The sequence below is a fragment of the Phascolarctos cinereus genome, unplaced genomic scaffold, assembly GCF_003287225.1.
Source record: "Phascolarctos cinereus isolate Bilbo 61053 unplaced genomic scaffold, phaCin_HiC Scaffold_4;HRSCAF=312, whole genome shotgun sequence".
Classification (NCBI taxonomy): Eukaryota; Metazoa; Chordata; class Mammalia; order Diprotodontia; family Phascolarctidae; genus Phascolarctos; species Phascolarctos cinereus.
In genome coordinates, this window is record NW_027555847.1 from 122,055,051 (window position 1) to 122,076,113 (window position 21,063).

Sequence of the window (21,063 nt, forward strand, 5' to 3'; positions counted from 1 at the left end):
TTCTTTTTTGTAAATTGTATATTTGAAAGTCCAACTTTCTCTGTCAAATAGCTTCCCATGAGTTTCAGTGAACAAATAAGCTTCAGAAATTTTTATAAAACTACAGTTTCAGAGTTGTTTTGTAACTAACAGATGCATTAAGAGGCAGCCATTCCAAAGAAATTTCAAGCTTTCATTCCCATGCTACAATGAGGCTCAAAGAAATAAAAGCTCAAAATACATTTTAGATAGCTATCTTTTGAATATATGCATTTTAATATTAACCTTCAACAGGTTGAGACAAGTAGGCTTTGGAATAGACTTTGAATTTCAAACAATCCATTCAAGAATTTTAAGATTTGTCAAAGTCAATCTGCACAATTTTTTATTTTACATAAATTCTTATAGAAAGTCCAAACTAACTTCTCTTTACAATGAAGAATTTCTTTTCCTGGCGACTACTAGTTCATAGCTCTGCCATCCATCTTTTTCCTTCATAACAGAAGAGACACATTTTTTTTTTCTGTCCAGATGGGGTTCCTTTTTTGGTATAGAAAAAATCTTTGGCCATCACATTAATTTGAAGTCAGATTAACAAATACTAGATCCTAAAATTCAGTTTTCTGAAAATGCGAAGTTGCTAAATATAAGGAATCCCTCCAAGCACAATTAGTGACACAAGTTCAGCACTCAGTTATCTGTAAGCACAATAAACAAGCCAAGACCTCATTCTTGTACAACAGGGGAGAGATTCCAAGTTATTTTCATTATTTCTAAGATACAAAATAAATGTAATTATTTTCCTAGCCTTCTGAACATCAAATTAATTTGGATAAAATGAGATCCAAATTGAATCTGTATCTTGAACCCAAATTTTCTTGAGCTTCAAAAACTGGTTGGTTTTTTTGTTACTCTTTTTCATTTCCATTCATACCTATCCTCCATGATTCTAGTGCATAACACAGCAGGACGAATTTTTTTCATAAGCTTCCCAGCTTTGACAAAGCAGGAAGCTCTGGAAATTTCAAGAGAAAGATCAGTTCTCAAGAAATTTCCAGTGCTGTTATACAGATTAAGGATTTGTTTAATCTTCCATATTTGAGGCCACTTTTCTTAGTCAAAATCCAGACTGTTTCAAGTTCATCCATCATTTGTCCCATTGAATAATACAAAAAGAAAAAGATAACTTTTTTTATTTTATAGAAAGAAGAATACATTGTTTTGAGACTAGTTCGCATTGTTAACATATTTCTCAACTTTCTTAAACAAAGGCCATTGTCAGTTGAGGAAGTATGTCAGACTAAGTCTGAGTACTGGCCTGGAAAACTAAGGGATTTAATCCCAGGGTTGCTTTTAATTTGCTTTTCAGCCTTGGGCAAATCATTTAACTTTCTGGGGTCTTATCTGTAAAAGAGAGATTAAAACACCCACCTACCACACAGGGGTATCCATAGATTAATTGTATGATTGTAAGGTGCATAGGATACTTACTTATTAGGTTATTTAAAGCTGCTCCCTTTCTTTCAGAACCTTGGGCACAAATAAAGTCAAATCACAAAGCCAGGAAAACAGAAGCAGCATTATATTTACCTACCACATAGTCTCAGCCTGAAAATAAAAGTGGTGCCCAGAAGGCTTAGTATTATTTGAGTCCATTTTCTTATTACTTGCCGAAGAAGTGTAGAGTCCATGTAGCTAGGGAGCAGACTCTGTGAATGCTGGCCCTACCTGCCAGATAACACTAGTCCTTTTCCCTTACGGCCAAGGAAGTTCCTATCACTTCACAGCCTACATAAAATGTAGAGTCATGGGGCAGAGGTATCTGTCTCTATTACATACTGCAGAAAATACAGTATGTAATTCTCTTACTGGATGATTTTGAGAATTCTCATCAATGTTGGCTGCAGTTTTCATTACACTTGTCCTGTGTATACATATGCCAGATAAAATGAAGAACTGATTAAATTGTCCAAACTGACATCAAAATAACTGTGCCTCATTTACCAAAATATGTCAGAGGAAAATGTTAGAAAACAGCCTCAGTACTCCACCTGACATCCCCAGTTTATTGAGAGGCACAGGTCAAAAGTCTTTTCCCAAGATTATGCTCTTATGCTGGATTAGGAGCTGGAAAAAAGATCATAGAATATGGGAGTTGGAAGGGACTTCCAATATCATCTAGTCCAATCTATAGCTGAACAAGAATCCTTTCTACTGAATTTGCAAAGAGGATATCCAGTCACTGAGCATAAAAGTTGCTGAAAATGCTCTGTTCAAAGTAGAAAAATCTGTAATCATATTCACAACTGGTATATGTTGCTGTGCTCAAATGTTTGAATATTTGGGCTTCCTACTGATGGATAAGAACAACCTAGGAATGAAACAATTAAATACATAACCTCCAAGAAGTAAGTCAGGAGGCAGAGCAGAGTTATGAATATATATTAAATGCTTATCAAAGTAGAAGGTGAAAATTCTAGGAGTATTTCAGATTGTATGTTTATATGCTCCCCTACAATCCCTACCCTTCTTACCCCAACATAAGGATATTGGTTATTTGGCTCCTTTTCATTCTGTTTTTATTCTTTAATATTTAGGTGCCTTGACCCAAGCCATTCGCAATTTTGCAAAAAGCCTTGAAGGTTGGCTTTCCAATGCCATGAACAATATTCCACAGAGAATGATACAAACCAAGGTACATTATGTTAGCTGTGCCCTTCTTTTTGTCTTTTGGAAATTGTTTTGAACCATTGTCTTTACATTTCATCTCCCAGGTGGCATTGTGTAACATAATTTGTATGGTAGATATGTAGGATTTTTTTGTGTTACTTTCTCAAAAGCTTTCCTTTTCACTAATGAAGTATTTGCATTATTGTTTCATGTTCAAATTCAACAGTTCATAGATTTCAAGTGTTAGTTAAAATTTTCAAAAAGAAAGTAGAGAAAGATTTCCAGAAGTAATGAAGTTAAACACATCCTAAATCTAGCCTACAAAATTCTCAAGGACTTCCAGGTTCCACAGTTGTGTTAATGAATATACCTCCTTCACCATTGCAAATATCAACCCATCCATGACTTAGCAGAGTTTATGTCTCACTGAAAAATGTGTCACCTCCGTAGCTCTCCTAGTAATGAGCCTTGCTGAAATTATCTGTCCTCAGAGGACAGACATTACCATCTCTTACCAGGTCCACTTTTGAAATCAATGCTTAGCACTGCGACTCCAGCACTTAGCATTGCTCCTGGTACATAGTAGGCACTTAATAAATGTTTGTTGACTGATTGATTGAGACCTGCCAGAAGTTGATCTTTACTAACATAGTCTTCAGTAACCCAGAACCACCACCACCTCATGCTAGGGCATCAGAAGAGGACTCTTGTGCAGACAGTTGAAAGCATAACCCAGAGAAACATCAAGTGTTTAAGTAATTATATCTCTAGTACTAGCTGGCATTTATATGAGGCTTTCTAGATTGCAAAGCACTCTACTTGCATCATCTCATTTGAACTTCACAATTCTGATTCATTGGGCTAAAAATTTGGGAACCCAGCTATATTGTGTCACATGGAGACAAAGAAGTGCTAATTGAGAGTAATAATAACAATGCATTTTCCAATTCTGGAGAGTTTACTCGTTAACTTATTTTTTTTAATGCTTACTATTTGCAGAGCATGGTGGTAGATACTTGGAGCAATACAAAAGTTTAGAAAAGGCATGGGCCTTGCCTTTAGGGACCTTATAGTTAACAAATAAAAGACAGAAATGTGAAATTATAATATATTGTATTACCTGATCATTGCACCAGAGAAGTACAAAACAAAAGTGCTATTTGAGGTCCAAGGGGGAAAGTCAATACTGCCCTGGAACATTAGAGGTGTCTCCATGGAAGAAGTGGCATGTGAGTTTGCTTGTAATGGATGGGTAAAGATCCAACAGCTGAAGAGAGAGAGGAAGGACAGTCAAGGCATTAAGAATAATATGGCCAAGGGTGTACAGAATTCAGAGTATATTACTTCACATACGGAAGTCCACTTTGGAGCACAGAATTCATGGAAGAGAATGATAGAAGAGTGGAGAGGTAAGATGGTGCCAGATTGTGCAGGGCCTTGAATTCCAGCCATGAGGCTAACAATATAATGAATTGGATGGGGAGAGAGTAGAGGTAGAAGACCCATTATAGTGGTGTCCAGGTCAGTGGCCATGAAGAGCCTGTGCTAGAATAATGACTATAAGAATAGAGAAGAGGGAAATTAATGTAAAAGAAAATTTGAAGGTAAAATTAGTAGGACTTGGTAAATTGTTTGTATATGAAAGATGAGGATGTAGGAAAAGCCATAGATGACCAAAGGTTGCAGGCGTGGTTCATGGTAATTCCAAAGAAAGAAATAGTAAAATCATAAGGAGAAGAATATGTTTATAGAGGAAGATAAGTCTGGTTTGGGAAATGCTGTAGGCAAGAAGGTGTGTTGACTACAGTGCTTGACATGGCATATGGAGGACCAGAATTCAAATCCTACCCTGACACCGAGGGTAAATCACTTATCCTCTCTGAACTCCAGACAAATCTCTAAGATTTACTACTAAATTATGGATAAATTGTAATCTGTAATCTGTAGAGAGTTTCCAGAATGAGATAATCACAGCTCCTTGACATATTAGGCAATGTTGAGTTTAAGGATTTGAGACATGGGGTGTGACATCCAGCTAGAGATGTTTGATTCTTGAAGAAAAACACAGAAATTAATCTACCAGTCATTCTACATTATGTCATTCCATGTTCTGCTTCCATGCCTTTGCAAAAACTGCATCCTCCATGTCTGAAATGCTCTCACTTATTACTTGAACCTCTTGGGCACCCTACCCCCTTCAAGTCTCAGAGGCTCAAGGACCACCTCCTTAAAGAGGCTGATACTAAATTCTCTAATAGTACTCATGTTCTGAACTGAGGAGACCTGAGCATATGTGCAGGGAAATAGGAAGAATCCACTGGAGTTCAGCTACCTTTCCAGTTGAAAGAACCTACTTCCTCAGTTTCCATTAAGTGTCACATAACCCTAGAGCTTAAAAATTGTGGTCTTCTCTTTAGGGTGATAACTTTATAAGATAAGGATTGGAAACACCATCCAGTCCCCCGTGTTCACATGTTCAATGAGGTTCACATTTTAGCACACCTCTTGCAATTTTCTTTGCAATGTACATTTTTGCTCATGTTCTGGATACATGAGGTTTCAAGGGGTGTTATACATGTAACACCTGAGATGTTTCGTATGGGTTTTATGTAATACATTATGGTTGGCATTTTAGATACAACGTTTTTATAGTAATTTAAGTATGTATGTTCCAATTGCTAGTCTAGAATAAGAAACCTGTTTCCAAAGACTGTACTTCAAAAGATCCATGATTTTGTCAATGTAGGCACACTCTCCACAGATTCAGATCACAGCCCTTCTGCACCTTGATACAGTCTTCATGAGTTGTGGCCAAAAAAAAAAAAGAAATTGGCTGCTAAACTATTCATTTGTAACTTGGTTGTTCCTTAACCAAAAGACACAGTCTCTCACCAGACCGATATTCTTCATAGGATAATAGTTCTACATCATAGAGATCTAGAGGAAGGGATCTCAAGGGCCATATAGTCACTTCCCCCCATTTTACAGAGGAAGAAACTGAGGTCTAGGGAAAGTAGGAAGAGTTAGAATTTGAACCCACATTCTCTGACTCCAAAGCCCATGTTCATTCCACAGGCTGTACCAGATACCAGGCTGCCTACCAGTTTGGAGAATGACATTCCAGCAGTTGTGTATTTCTGGCACAGCCTTGGAGAACCTAGGGTCTCCATGCCAGCTTGGGGCATCAGAGGAAGACATTAGTAGCAGAATTCCTTCCCTTCCCTCCCAAAAAAAGCTGTAAAATATTGGCTCCTCATCTTACTTATATTTCTATAGAATAGTATATGATAAAAGAATGCACCTGATTGGCAAGGTCCTGACAAGATTTTCTCTTTTTTACCTGTTTAAAAATTGTTCTATATGTAGTTAATACTAGAGTGGGACCAGTTCTCGCAAATTTAATAGCTCACTTTCTATCTGAATGTGATTCAGAGAATAAAGGAAATTAAATGAGCTTTTTTTTTCCAGCTTCTCTAGAATAGATTATGTCTGGATGCGAATGCATGATTACTGGCAAGTCTGGTTAATTAATACTCCTATGGGAAAGAATGTGGGAGCTTGTTTGAGTCTTGACCTCAAACTACTTTTTTTTTTAATCTTAGGGAAATTATACCTGACTTAGAAATTTAAATGCTACAATCCATAAATAAGCTATCTTACAAGGATGAATGTAAAATATGTCAAAATGGATCATAAGAAATTGGCAAGTCAAGGCAGATTAGAAAAATACCAGTGGTTTCTTTTCCATAAGAAAAAAAAATACAAAGCCAACTAGGTTTCTTTGCAGGTTGCCGCTGTAAGTGCCTTTGCCCAGACTCTGCGAAGATACACATCGCTTAATCACCTGGCTCAGGCAGCTCGCGCCGTACTCCAGAACACTTCTCAAATCAACCAGATGCTCAATGACCTCAACCGTGTGGATTTTGCCAATGTCCAGGTAAATCGTGGCTTCATGAATGGTCTCTTTAAGGAAATATCTTCTGTTGTGTCCTTGGTCTGGAACACCAAATTTATCTTCATCGTTCCATCTGGACATATTCATGGAATCACTAGGAAAAAAGTTCACTCAGACATAACTTTATTACATCTCTATTTTAGGTCTAACAACTTCTGCTCAGATTTACTGCCTATGCAGACAAAATCACGATTCCACCATAGTCTGTGCCTCCCAGTGAATGAAATAGGAAGATATGCTTTGAAGATGCTTGACTGTTTTAACAGCCCCCCCAAAAAGCATATTTTTGACCGCAGTGATAAAAAAATTCACTTTTGAGGAGAAACATTTATTTGAAAAACTGAATTAAAAAAAAAACTAAGACTTAATATGGGATCCAAATGAGCATTTCTTTTTTGAAGCTAACATTTTATTTTTAAGATATGTTGGTAGATGTGGCCAGAATGTAATTACATCGGTGATATAAGCCAAATTCTATATTGGTTCTGTTTGGATAAAGTTTTGATTTTTCCAGTTTTGTTCTGGTCAAGTAGTTTTAAACTATATTTAGCTTTTAACTTTGAAGTGATTATCTGTGCTTGTTGTTGTTTCTCTAAACAAAATATATTTAAATTCTCAGCTCAATCAAATATTAATAGAGAGATTAGGTTCATTTTGGGAGTCAGTAAGTTAATAGAATTCAACTGATCTTTGGTTCATGCTTCAGGTTCAAAGGTTTTTAATCCTTTCCCACTCCTACAGGTACTATCTGATTAGGACAGATGTCTTGTGTGAGGCTACTAAAATCAATCACTTTCTATATTTTAGTAGAATTTGACTGTTTAATTTTAGTGATAATGAAAAGTCCTTATTTCCAAAACTATATTCTAATTTATTTATAACTTGTTTCCTATATGCTAAAAACCACTACAGATTTTCTTTCCAGCCTTATACATTTCTTTTTTTAACTCAAAAAACATGCTTCATATACTTTTAGAAGTTCCCAAGAAAAAGAAAAATAACAATTTCAGTTTCAAGGCAAATACCTCATAGTATTGTTGTTCAATCCTTTCAGTTGTGTCCAACTCTTCATGACCCTATCTAGGGTTCTCTTAGCAAAGTTACTAGAGTAGTATGCCATTTCCTTCTCCAGCTCATTTTACTGAGGAACTGAGGCAAACAGGGTTAAGTGACTTGCCCAGGGTCACACAGTGAGGAAGAATCTGAGGTCGGATTTAAAGTCAGAAAGATGAGTCTTCCTGACTCTAGGCCAAGTACTTTATCTACTGTGCCACCTCGCTGCCGTCATAGTATTGAACATAGCATCAATTGATGATTATTCCCCATTATCCTGGAAAAGGCTTCTATTTTTCTTCATTTTTGAAGACAGGTAGCTATAGATGTAGATGTAGCTATATAAGAGATCAGCCCCCGAATCAGGAAGTTCTAGATTTGAAATCTGTTCCTAATAAATATTGGCACTGTGACTGAGCAAGTCACCAAAGTCTCAGTGCTGGCAGACAGCCCTCTAAGACTTAAATTGTAGAGAAATTGCTGATGGGCTTTGATGGAAGGAGTTTCCTCACAGGGACATTCACCGTATCAATGAGATCCCTGATCCAGACCAAAAGAAATTACATCTATATGTATGCCTGTATTTGGAACAGTTCTATTACTGAAGACCAACATGAATGGAACTTAAGTTTTACTGTCAACAGCCATTAAACAAGCCACATTGTGCTTGGAAACCTATCTAAAGGAGGAACATGGGGCCAGGTCACAGGGTCTAGACACAGGAGATCCTGAGAAAGAGAGCGAGACCCAGAGCCAAAAAATCAAAACTCAGAGAAACAAGTCACAAGAAGCATTAAGATGGTATTGCTGGTGGCTCAGTTAGAGCTGTGAGCATTCCCGTAGGCAGTTATAGTAGCCCACTACTGGGGAAGACGAGGATGCTTTGGTTGGCTGAACTTAGGAATTCTGAGTTGCAGTGGGACAAGCTGATTGGGTGTCCAGACTTAAGGACAGCACCTGGTTAAGCCTTCAGGACCAGGACAGGTAGGATGGGTGCTACCAGTCTGCCTAAAGAGGGTCAAACCACCCTGGATCAGAGCAGATCAAGGCATCCATGCTGATTAGCAGTAGGATCAGGTCAATGAGTGGCTGCTGTACTTCCAGCTTGAATGAGGTAGGGAGATCTAGTCTTAAAAAGTGTTCCTTAGTCTAACAGCCATTTTCATGGTCAAACCCCAACCCTGTCCCCGCCCCCACCACCACTACTACTCCCTGCTTACTGGGACTTCTGCCATTACTCTGCATTTATGCTAGTGATATTATCCAGGTGCCATCCCTCCTTTCCAGCAGACTTGAGGCATAGATTTGGGGATTATGGGGATGGCAGGCATTGTTTGGAGCCACAAACTCTTCTTAATATATAATAAAATAATATAATAACCACCAGAGGGACATCTACTTCCATCGCATTAGTGTCTTGACCCAGGGAAAGAAGTGAATATGCTATAAAGTCCAAAGTTACAGGGGGCCAGTGGGTGGCAGTGTAGGAGACCTTCAAGCTTCTCAACCATTTCTGCCCAATTCCAGACCCCCTCCTTTTATAAACAGTGAAACTGAAGCCCATGTAAGATAAATGATTTGCTCATGGTCACAAGTAATAAGCAGAATTCTTCCCTAGCTCCTCTGACTGCAAATCCATAGTCTTTTCCATTACATTATGCTGTCTCTTTCTATTAGATTGTCTTCTCCCCAGTAGACTGTAAGCACATGGAAATCATTTTGCAAACCTTAAAGTGCTATATAAATGCTAGCCATTAGCTATTATTATTGACAGCAGGGTCTGTATTATATTCATCTTTGTGTCCCCCCACCACAGTGCTTTGCAGACAATGGATGTCTAAATATTTATTATTTGTATGAATCACTGCCCCCTACCCTTTAGATGAATAATTTTGTCATTTAATACTTGCCTATGTGTGTGTGTATGCACTATGCTATGCGTTGCTGAATTGATCCAGGTCTACCCAAGTAGAAATGTGATCCATGATCCTGAAGCCTCGCTAGTACCCATTAGACATTACATTGAAATTGCACATATGAAGGTCTGATAGCAGTACTGTGACTGTGATGCATTTTGGTAACCAGATAGAGCTGTGGGTGTTTAATGAAAGAACCATGAGTGCCACTCTATGACATTTGGTGGGGGGAAAGAGGGAAGAGTTGTCTCATTTCTCTTCTAACTACTTAAAAAATTTTGTTTTTGCAAAATTTTGGAGTTACCGTAGAAATCATAGAATTTTAGAGCTGGAAGTGACCTTAAAAGATCACCTAGTCAAAGCCTTTCATTTTACAGATAAGAAAAATAAAATCTAAATAGAGTGATTTTGCTTCAGGCCATCCAACTAGTCAGTGACAGAACAAGGACTAAGACTTGTTCTTCTTGACTCTCAAGACAGTGCTTTGCAATCAACATTTCCTTTGATTACTATGCTTTGACCCAAATTGTTGAAGGATCATTTTTTAAATGTTTAAGATAAATCATAATCCCTGAGAAGATCATAGATCATTTTACTACCATTAAAAAGGATTGTCTAAAGAGAAAACTGCCTGGGTTTTCTCTCCAGTCTTAATTGCTATAGATGCACACAAAGTTTCATAAATACAATCAATGCAGTAATTGTATAACTTGAACTCTGTAGATGATTGTTGACTGTTTTTGGCAAGTCACATCTCCACATTTCCTGACAAGTGGGGTTTTTTTGTTTATTTTTCACTTCCATGAATTAATTTGCATTAACAGAGCTGCCTTGATAGCCGTTGGGATTTACGCTCCCAATCTATAAAAGAGATATGGCATATGCTTCTACATAAAATCATGTTAGTGTACCTCCATTCTGTTCATGAGGGACCACTTCTGGCCAATTCAGTTGCATGTATTTTATACACTCTAACTTCCTACAGATCTTCTCAAATGAAGAGCTGGGTTTGATATTTTATCTGTTAACATAAAATTAAAATTAGTAAAATAAAAATAAATTTTAGAATGATGATCATTTATATGGAGTGAGTTTAAAGAAATAGAATATTGCATTTCCAGGTTTCATTTTTTTCTAACAGAGCTTGATATTTAGATTAGCCAATGTAAGTAAAACCACTCGAGTTCCTATGGCTCATCATTTTTTTTCTTATTAGAATGAGAGAAGGAAAATATTGAACCCCTAAAAGTGACAAATGTTATTAGTTTCCTTAGCAACTGGCAAAGGCAGTTTCTCTTTCTCTTGATTCATTTAATTTTTTTGAGCTTTCATTATAATTTTCCATTCATGCATATAGTTTATGTGCTGATGTTAATTGAAGAGGTGCTGAGTTCCGCTTTCTTAACTTTTCTGTGTCCTGTAACAGGAGCAGGCTTCCTGGGTGTGCCAGTGTGATGACAACATGGTTCAGAGACTAGAAACAGACTTCAAGATGACTCTTCAGCAGCAGAGCACCTTGGAGCAGTGGGCTGCCTGGCTTGATAACGTCATGATGCAAGCGCTAAAACCCTATGAAGGGAGGCCCAGTTTTCCTAAAGCTGCACGGCAATTTCTGCTAAAATGGTCTTTCTACAGGTATCATCTTAAATTCTTTTAAATGCCATGTCCTCATATTAGTATTGCCTGTAAAATGTTTTTACATTTAACTTTGGAAATTCATGCCATCGAACAGAAAGGGATGGGGAAGGAGAAGAATATTTGTGTAGTTAGTGTCAGAGGTCCAGGGTTTGGAATCGCAGCTCTCCTACTTTACTTGTGTGATTAAGGACACGGGCCTCAGTTTTCCCATGTAGAAAATGAGGGACTCAAACTGGACAATGTCTACAGGGTCCTTGAAACTCTAAATGTTGTGATCCTTAAGGATACTAGATCTTTAGTTTGGGAGGTTGTTGTTGTTGAGTGAGTCATTTTAGTCTGGTACACTTCCTGACCCCATCTGGTGTTTTCTTGGCAAAGATACTGGGGTTGTTTGCCATTTCTTTCTCCAGCTGATTTTGCAGATGAAGAAACTCAGGCAAACGGGTTAAGTGACTTGCTTAGGGTCACGCAACTAGTAAGTTTCTAAGGCCAGATTTGAACTCAGGAAAATGAGTCCTCCTGACTCCAGGCCCAGCACTCTATCCATTGTGCCACCTAGCTGCCCACACTCAGGAAGTTAACCCAAAGGCAGCCAGGTCATGGGGTTGCATGAAATCTGCTAGTGGAAATATTTTTCCTGTAGAAAAACGCATCTTTCTCAAGACCCTTTTTTTAATTTAAGCAAATAAGTAGATGAGATAGCTTTTCTAACACTTGAAGAGTACTCCTTTCCAAATATGAATTGCCAAGACTCAGCTAGTCAGCAAAATGCAACAGTTCTTACCAGCCACATGATGGTTAGAGTTTTTCTTAAACCATTAGCACACAAAATTGCTTTTGCTGTTTAGTTCAATTGTTAAATTGTTCTACTGGACAGTTAATTGTACTGTGGAATCATTTCAAAATTAGAGTAATTTAGCCTTAAATTTAAATTGGCATAGGAGAATGCCAAAACAAAAAAGGATGTGTGATACCTTGATGCGGTATTATCACCACAACTATTAGTTTCAGAGCCCCTATTGTTTGTATATTGGTGGGAATTATCAAATGTATAAAAGGCAGTGGGGAGTGATGTATAGGTACTCTTTGTGTGTGTGTGTGTGTGTGCGTGTGTGTGTGTATACAGTTTCTTAAAGCTTATACCAGGGATTTCATCTTTATGGTTTTAACTTTTAAAGAAAGTTGATTTCAGTTGTAAGCTCCAAAAGGGCGGGTACGAAATCTTACATTATCTTTGTCTCACACTCAGCACCTAGCACAGAACTCTGCACCAATGTGTTGTTTAAGTGCTTAAGAAATATATTTTGAGTTGAATTGAATTGCTTTTTCAGTTGGTTGAGATGAGAAGCATAGCTTAACCTTAAATGTTTAGCTAAAGTAAAATTTATCTAACTATTCATGCAGTATTTTTCTACTGTCCATCAAACATCAGAGCTCTTTAATTTCAATAAAAGAAAGGCTTCTAGACTTTATCTCTAGTACATTAACCCTTGGAAATACTGTTCTACAGGACTGCACATGTATAACCTATATCAAGTTGCTTGTTGTCTTGGGGAGCGGGGAGGGAAGAGAGGGCGAGATAAAAATTTGGAGTTCAAAATCTTATTTTAAAAATGAACGTTGAAAGCTAAAAAGAAAAGAAAATCCTGTTAGGCTGAATTTTATTGGTTCATGTGCTGTTTTAGTGTCCACTCCTTTTATCCACACAGATTGGGAAAAACCTTCTCAAGTTTTCTCTCTGACTTTGGTCCTCATTAGGTCTTAGCAAATCTATGACAGATCTGGTTTAATTACTGAAAAGTTCATTGGCAACAAATATGTGTTTGCCTATATATATATATATATATATATATATTATATATATATATATATATATATATATATATATATATATATATATATATATATATATATATGAAACTTATGAGAGTGGCGTCTTTGAGGCTATATGATAGTAATTGTATTTTCTATATAATTTTACAATTTGGGTAGTGTCTCTCTTATGTGCAAATCTCAGGTATTCCCCTATTTCTTTGGAGCTAAATATTTGCTTCTTCCACCTGCCTATTTCCCTAGAAAACTGCATATATAGGAAATGCTCTTCATGGGTAATTGATGAAATAGAATCATACTAATTTTTCATCTTCAGAAACCTATGAGGTTGAAGTCACATTAATCCTCTATATTAGAAAAAAAGTAAGGGGTTTTTTTCCCCTTCCTTCTGATTTCTTAGGTTGTTAACATCAGACCAGCTGTATTCTTTCTGGTTTTTTGTTTCTATATTTAGTTGGTATCTTTTAGTGACACCCCTGGAACCTTAGTCTCCACAGAGATCTATTGCAGGTATCTTAAAAGGAAAGAAAATTACTTACTTGTATTTCTTATTCTCTACAGATATAAGAACCCAATAGATCATCACTTGTCTGCCCTCTGTCCTCTCTGAGTTGGAGATAATTGGCTTGTTATTGTTAGATGCAATTATTGTTATTATTTTCATTTCAAAAAGACTTGAAGGCTTACAGTTATTGGCCATTGAAAAAAGAGATTCAGGCAGATGCATGCCTCCTGCTGGTGGACAGTGTCAATGGCTTAGAGCTTTTTGAATCAGACCTGTCTTTCTCTATAAGATAAGGACATCTATTGTGGTAATGAATTACATTCACAGATCATCAGAGAAGGAAAGCTGAATATGAGAAGTTTTCTCTAACATTGTGTGAAACTTCTATTGTAACTATCAAATACAGTGGTCCCCAGAATTCTAAAGCTAGAATGAGAGAACATCCCCAACATTTTTTTTGCATTGTCTTTTTATCCTTAATGTCTAGTATACATAAAGCATTAACTAATTAATTGGATAGGTTTGGAAGAGTCTTGCCCATAGTCACACAGCTAGTGAGTCAAGAAACCAGGATTTGGACCTAAATTTGGGGATTTTGCCACTACACCAGACTACCCCCTCAAATAACTGGCCATACCACTTGATTTCTCCTCCATGCCTGAATCTCTTCTATAACATACTTGTTAAATAGTTGTCCTGCCTTTGCTTGAAGGTTTCCAATATGGTGGAACCCATATTGGAGCCCATTCCACTTTTGTCTAGCTTTCTTTGTTAAGACAGAAATTTCCACATCAATTTTTTGCAGCTTTCACCTCTGCTCCTGGTTTTGCCCTCTGGTGCCAAATAGAGCAAGTCTAGTCACTTAAATACTTAATATTTAAAGCTCTCCTGTCCCCCAAAGTCAAAATCGTTGTTCCCTTTCCTTGGCATGAGTGAAACAGTATCTAGGCAGGTTCTCTGCCATGTGTTTCCTGGGCCATTTAGCCCCTGGTATAGGGCACTGTTCTCAGCAAAGACAAGCCAACAGTATATCCATCCAGATATTTCAAAAGCAGAGACCACATTTTGCCTTCACTTTGTATCTTCCTCAGCATTTAGCAGTACCAGAGCTCTGTACAAAGTAGACACTTAAGGCTTATTAAATTGAATTGCTTTGAACCTTTCTGATACCATGGCTTAGAAAGCAGCCAAGAAATTGTAAAGACCATGGCTTCCCCTCACCAGCACAACTTACCCTCTAAAAGCCATTATTATTTCTTTGAACTGAATACAAGCACTGAGGGGGACAAAGGTAACCTTTTCTTACCTCCATATGTGAGAAGGGTGTGGCTTTTGTCTGATGGTATTCAAAGAATGGAGCTAAGCCTGTCATATTCATTCATATGTACATTCCAATTTAGGTTGTTATGAGCAAAAAAAAAAAAGATAAATACATAAAGATATTTCTTATTCATTTTAAATAATTAACAATTACATTTCCCTTCTAAAAAGGAGCCAAGTACACAGTAACTTAGCAACATCAAAATGAATGGAATCAATATTGCAACATATCTTATATAAGACAAAAGCAGGCAATAGGTTTCCAATTAAACTGCTAATTGTGTCATTTAATACTTGACACTAAGGGCAGACACACACCGGGAAGAGAATAACATAATGCACAACACTAATAACACCTTGTGTCAGCTGATTTTCTTTTTGGACGTTTTCTCTAAATATTGAATAGTAATGCCACTGCAGGCTTGAGAATTATTTTAAAATAAAAACCTTGAGAGATGTTGTACTTGACAATCAGATCATTTCTTCATTTATCTGCAAAGTTCAGTACTTAGTTCTCCCTATTTATGCAAGTAATATTAATTCTTTTTGAAAATATTTTTAATTGACAAAGGACCTAATAAAGAGATTTTAGATTTCTGTAACAGCAGAAGAAAACTAATTGATAGCATCTGCAATTGTATTAAACAATTTTCTCTCGAGTTATTTACATGATTACAGTATTGTCAGCTATTAGAGGAGAAACAGACTATTCTGAAGTCTGGACTCAGTAATATGTACGTGAAAGAACTGATGCCGAAATATATTTGTGGTTTTTATTTTGTAGAAAGCTCTGTTAACAGTCAAATAACCTAGGGAATGTGTTTGATGTGGCTAAGGAACCACTAATGGCATCTTAATGAAGTCTGGCATTGAAATGCTGCATTACAGCATTAAACAACCGACTTTATAGTTTTCTTTGATGAGAACTTACTCAAAACACTTGGAACTTCCTAAGCTAGTCCCCTTGTCAGCTAGGCTCTTTCAGAAGCTACATACACTCAATCAGTTTGCATTTATTAAGCTCTTACTATGTACCAGGCAGTATGCTAAGGGCTGGACATAACAAAGAAATGCAAAAACATAGTCTTTGCCCTCAGGAAGCTCCCATAATAATGGGAAAAGCCACATGTAAATAAATAGCTATAGACAAGAGATTTATAAATAGAGAGAGACAGACAGAGTAAGATGGAAGATATTCTCAGAGGGAAGTCACTAGCAGCAATATAGGGTGGGGAGAGGGGGTGAGGGCAGAAAAAGCCTCTTGCAGAAAATGGGATTTGAGCTGAGTCTAGAGGAAACCAGAAAAGCCAGAAGGAAGAAGTGAGGAGAGAGAGCATTCTGGGAAAGAGGGACATCCAGTGAAAAGGCCTGGAGTCACTAGGTGGAGTGTTGCATTCAAGGAACATCAAGGAGACCAGTATAGCCAGACCATGGGGTTCTTGGAGGGGAAGTAAGTGCAAAAAGATTGGGAAGTTAAGAATGATCAAGATTGTGAAGGGTTATAAATGCCAAACAGAGGACTTTCTGTTTAATCTTGGAGGTAGTAGGGAGCCCTGGAATTCACTGAGAAGAGAAGAGATACAGTCAGACTTGTACTTTAAGAAAATAACCTTAGCGACTGAGTAAAGGATAGATTAGAATGGGGACAGACTTCAGACAGACCAGCAGGCTATTGCTATTGTCCAGGTGTGAAGTGATGAGGGCCTGCACCAGGGTGGTGGCTGTGTAAGTGTAGTGAAGGGGCTGTGAAGGTAGAAAGCAGAAGACTTGATGGCAGATGGCACATGGGAGAAATAATGGAGAGAGAGATAATGAGAAGTCAAGGTTGACAGAGAGGTTGTAAGCCTGGGTGACTGGGAGGAAGGTGGAGCTCTTGACTTGTAATAGGAAGGTTGGAAAGTGGGGAAGATTTGGGGGAAAAGATAATAAGTTTTATTTTGGAAACATTGAGTTTGAGATGCTTACAGAGTATCCAATTTAAGATGTCTAAAAGGCAGTTGGTGTGACAAAAGTTTAGGTCAGGATAAAGGTTAGAATCATCTGCATACATGTGATCATTGAACCCACGAAAGCTGATGATATCACTGAGATAGTACAGAAGGAAAAGAAAAGAAGACTCAGGGTAGAAACCACAATTAGTAAATGTGGTCTGGATGAAGCTCCAGCAAAAGAGACTGAGGAAGAGTCATTAGACAGGTAGGGGAACCAGGAGAGGGTAGTACCATGAAAACCTAAGGAAGAGTATTGTCAAGAGTATCAAAGTTTGCTGGCAGATCAGTGAGGATGAGGACTGAGAAAGTGCTATTAGATTTAGCAATGAAGATTGGTCAGTTGGTAACTTGAGAGAGGGAAGTTTTAGTTGAATGATATCAGAAGCCTAATTGCAGAGGGTTTACAAGAAAGTGAGAGGAGAAGCAGAGGCTTCTAGTGTAGATAGCTTTCTCAAAGAGTTTGGGCAAAAAGAGTAAGAAGCTACAGGACAATATCTGGTGAGGATGGTTGTTGGATCAAGTGAGGTTGTTTTTTGTTTTGTTCTGTTCTTTAGGATAAAAAGGGATACATGCATACAAAAGGAGTCAGTAAATAGGGAGAGATTGAAAGTTAGAGAGAAGATGGAAATAACATGAGGGGGGAGGGACTCTTCTGGAGCACACAATAAGGAGTAGGTTCACTTGTATGCATAGGAGGATTTACCTTGGCAAGAAGAGGAGCCACTTCTTTACATGCCTCAGGGATGGAGAGGAGCAGATAGCGAAGATACATGTCTGAATGATGTGAAATAAGGGAGGGGGCAAAACAGTTCTGTTTATTAGGCTGCTTTTAAGTAAATTAGTACTTCACAATATAGATTAGAATCCAAAAGAAATGGATTGGAGTCAGAAGTCCCCTTTTCAGAGCCCAGCCCTGCTGTTTAAAGGCTGTATGTCCTTGACAGATCACTTCCATATTCTGGACCTTTATTTTCTCATCTGTAGAATGAAAAACTTGAAGTAGATGATCCCAAAAGGCCTTTCCAGCTCTCAATTCTATGATCTTATGACCGCCAGCCCTTTCCTATAGCAAATAGGCCTGGCTCCTAATTTTTTTTTTTCCATCCAGAAAGATGCAAATTAGAGCAGATATAGTGTTTCTATGTTTCTTCATTTCCCAGAATAATTGACTCCAATTCTGGGAAGTTGTGATAATAATATACCATGTTACCTAGTTTGAGTAAAGTATCCTTGTAGATCATGGTTTTAATTATATGAATAGCTATGATCATAGGATTTAGAACAGGAAGGGCCTTGGAAGTTATCTGTTGCAACCTCCTCATATTACAGATGAAGAAACTGAGAATGATAAGTAATTTACCCAAGGTTGCACTGACAATAAGTAGCAGATCCGGAATTTAAACCCGTCTTGTGACTCCAAATCCAGTTTTCTGTCTCCACACTAGGGTGCCTCTCAAACTGTCATTGTTCACAGCATATTTAGAGTGACATGTGGAGCCATGACATTTCTTTTTCTCGGTGCAATATGGCCCGTGTAAGAATTGAGCCACTAACTAGTCACATTAGCACCCTAGTCAAACTATCTGAACCAACCATGCTTTTCAATAATAAAAGTCTTCCCTTGTCACCTGAAAAGCTAGTAAACGCAGAGTCTGCTTAAGTTTCTGCCATAAATGGGTCATACAAGTCAACTGCTACTTTGGCTCCCTATAATACTGATTGCCTGTGTTTCTTTTCTCTTGGAACAGTTCAATGGTCATTCGGGACCTCACCTTGCGCAGTGCTGCTAGCTTTGGCTCTTTCCACCTGATCCGTCTGCTCTATGATGAATATATGTTTTACTTAGTAGAACATCGTGTTGCTCAGGCAACAGGAGAGACACCTATAGCAGTCATGGGCGAGGTAAGAGCGACCAAAAGAGCTCTACCCTGTCGTACACTGGGGAGGCTCAATATCTACAACTATTTAATTAAAAATGTCTTGGGGGGGGAATGAAAGTAACAAAGGTGTATGATTTAGGAAATAAAATACTCATCCAAGGCTAAAGAGGTGAAACAAATAAATAAAATCTACCGTTTTTCAGTGCCAAAGAGCAAAAGGTATGTTCATCGTGATGCGAACAAAACAGAATAAAAAATTCCTTTCATCAAAATATCTGGATAACACTAAAAATGTCTCTTCTTCAACAAATTTCCAAGCAAAACTTGTTAGTTGATAAAAACATGGATCATTTAAGATAATCAAGAGGAGACATAAATAACCAAATGGTGACTGTTGTACTTTATTTGGGGAAAACTGTATAACTTTCGAGATAAACAATATTACAAACTACTTGAGTTCTGTTAAGCAAAGGATACATTTTTATGCTAACATGTTTGACTCATACCACTAAGTAGAAAAAGATGAGAAATAGAAATTAGTGATTTTCTCCTATTTTAATGACTGTTAAGATAACTATGTTTTGAAGTGCTCCTCTCAAAGATTGCTCCAAATATTATAGCTCACATAAAATAAAAATCACATTTATTTGGTGCACCAAGATACTGCCTTTATATTGCTTTTTTCTCTCCAAAATTATTTACTTTTGGACTTTTCTCCGAAGATAAATATACCCAAGGAGCAACAAATTTTCATGCGTGCAACTAGACAAGAAGCACTATAGTTGTTTACTTTTAGGGGTGATCCAACACCATCTTTGAAATTCTCTTAGTTTTTACCTTTCCCACCTGCCTCTGTTTTCAGTTGGTTTTTTTTTCAATTCCTGGTATCAAGTTGCTAGTAGTTATCTAAATACAAGGTAAGTACTTTGAAATTTCTGATGCCAGGCTTACTACACCCTCCAAGATTGGCATGCCCTTTAGTGTGCTTGACATATTGGCCAAACATGTCAGATCCTCATGGGATTCTTTAATAGAATCAACAGGATATAACAATAACAGGGGTTCTCATTGGTGCTGTGTGAATAAGCCTGATGAGAAATCCTTGCTTTCCCTTGTACCTCTAAGGGACATAGAGAATGGGCATGAGCAGCTTATGTAATATGAAGAGTTAGCAGCTTCTAAGGATGTTTGTGCAGACAGCATTAGGTAGTAAGAACCAAATGGGACTACAGTTTCAATATTGACTATACCATTGTCATATTTATGTGTGCCTATACAATTCGTGATGCAGTGGCAGATTGCTATAGGAGGCAGAGACATAAGCAAAACCCAGAACATGAGAAAATTCAGCATTAAATGCCTCTTGTGAGATCAAAACGCCTGTAAACTCCTCATGATTTTAAATTTCTTGCTATAGAATTGACCAGTGTGCAAGGAAGGCCCCATAGGCTATCCAGTCTCACCCATTATGGAGCCCAGGAGTCCAATTAAAGCTAATATGACACCCTCGGCCTCATCACAGAAAACTGATGCCTCACACTCCTATTTGGCTCCTGGTCACTTTTCTAGTTCTAAATTGGCCTTCTATTGGGGGTGGGGGTGGGGAAAGAAAATATGAGTAAGCCATTGCTTCCTGGTTTCCGCACACATTTCTACCAGGCTTCCTTGAAAACCAGATCAGAAAAAAATGGCTTTTGCACTCCCTTCGTTTGAATTTATAGGGTGCTATTAAAAGTATTGTAGCCACCCTAAAAGTATAATTCCAAGCAGTATACAGATGAACAGTTGGGCCTGTCTTAGGAACAAAAGCTCATTCAGGTCCCTCTAGTTCAGGTGACCATTATTGCCAGTGGTTGTAATTTATTTCCATATTCCTTATCTTATGTGTGTTTGTAGTATGTATGTCATGCCCCTTTTACTAGCATACGTCTTTTTCGTCACCATCTGCTCCACTTGTTTTAGGAATAGCTCTCAGCTCAGTCCTTGTTGCCGTTACTGTCTCCAGAGGATGGAGTTTCGTTAGAGATGAGTAGTGTTTTAAGGATTTTCTCTTGGGAAATTTGCCTCCGTGTATTCCAGCAGAATTTATATCTAGACCATGATTCCATTTTTGAATATTACCTCATTGGTGCTCTGATTCTGTTGGTGTTGGTACTTCTACTCAGTTCAGATCACAATCCAGTCATACTTCCACATTTTGTCCAATTTTTAAACTATGTCTTTTCATAAAATTTCCATAGAGAAGATCTACCATGCACTAGATTGTTTCCTTTCATTCATTTAATATCTTAAAGCTACCAGTGTAACACTAAGGCTCTCTAAC

At 37.7% G+C, this 21,063-nt stretch overlaps 1 protein-coding gene across 5 annotated transcripts in view; it reads left to right on the forward strand.

The window, feature by feature from the left end:
* Positions 1-21,063, forward strand: part of RFX3 (regulatory factor X3) — a 329,994-nt gene that overhangs the window by 283,851 nt on the left and 25,080 nt on the right. For all 5 annotated transcript variants that reach the window (XM_021006282.2, XM_021006288.2, XM_078152509.1 and 2 more), the window contains 4 exons: positions 2,577-2,674; positions 6,437-6,586; positions 11,000-11,208; positions 18,609-18,762. In XM_021006282.2, the coding sequence (XP_020861941.1) occupies positions 2,577-2,674; positions 6,437-6,586; positions 11,000-11,208; positions 18,609-18,762 (611 nt within the window). The remainder of the gene's footprint in view (positions 1-2,576; positions 2,675-6,436; positions 6,587-10,999; positions 11,209-18,608; positions 18,763-21,063) is intronic.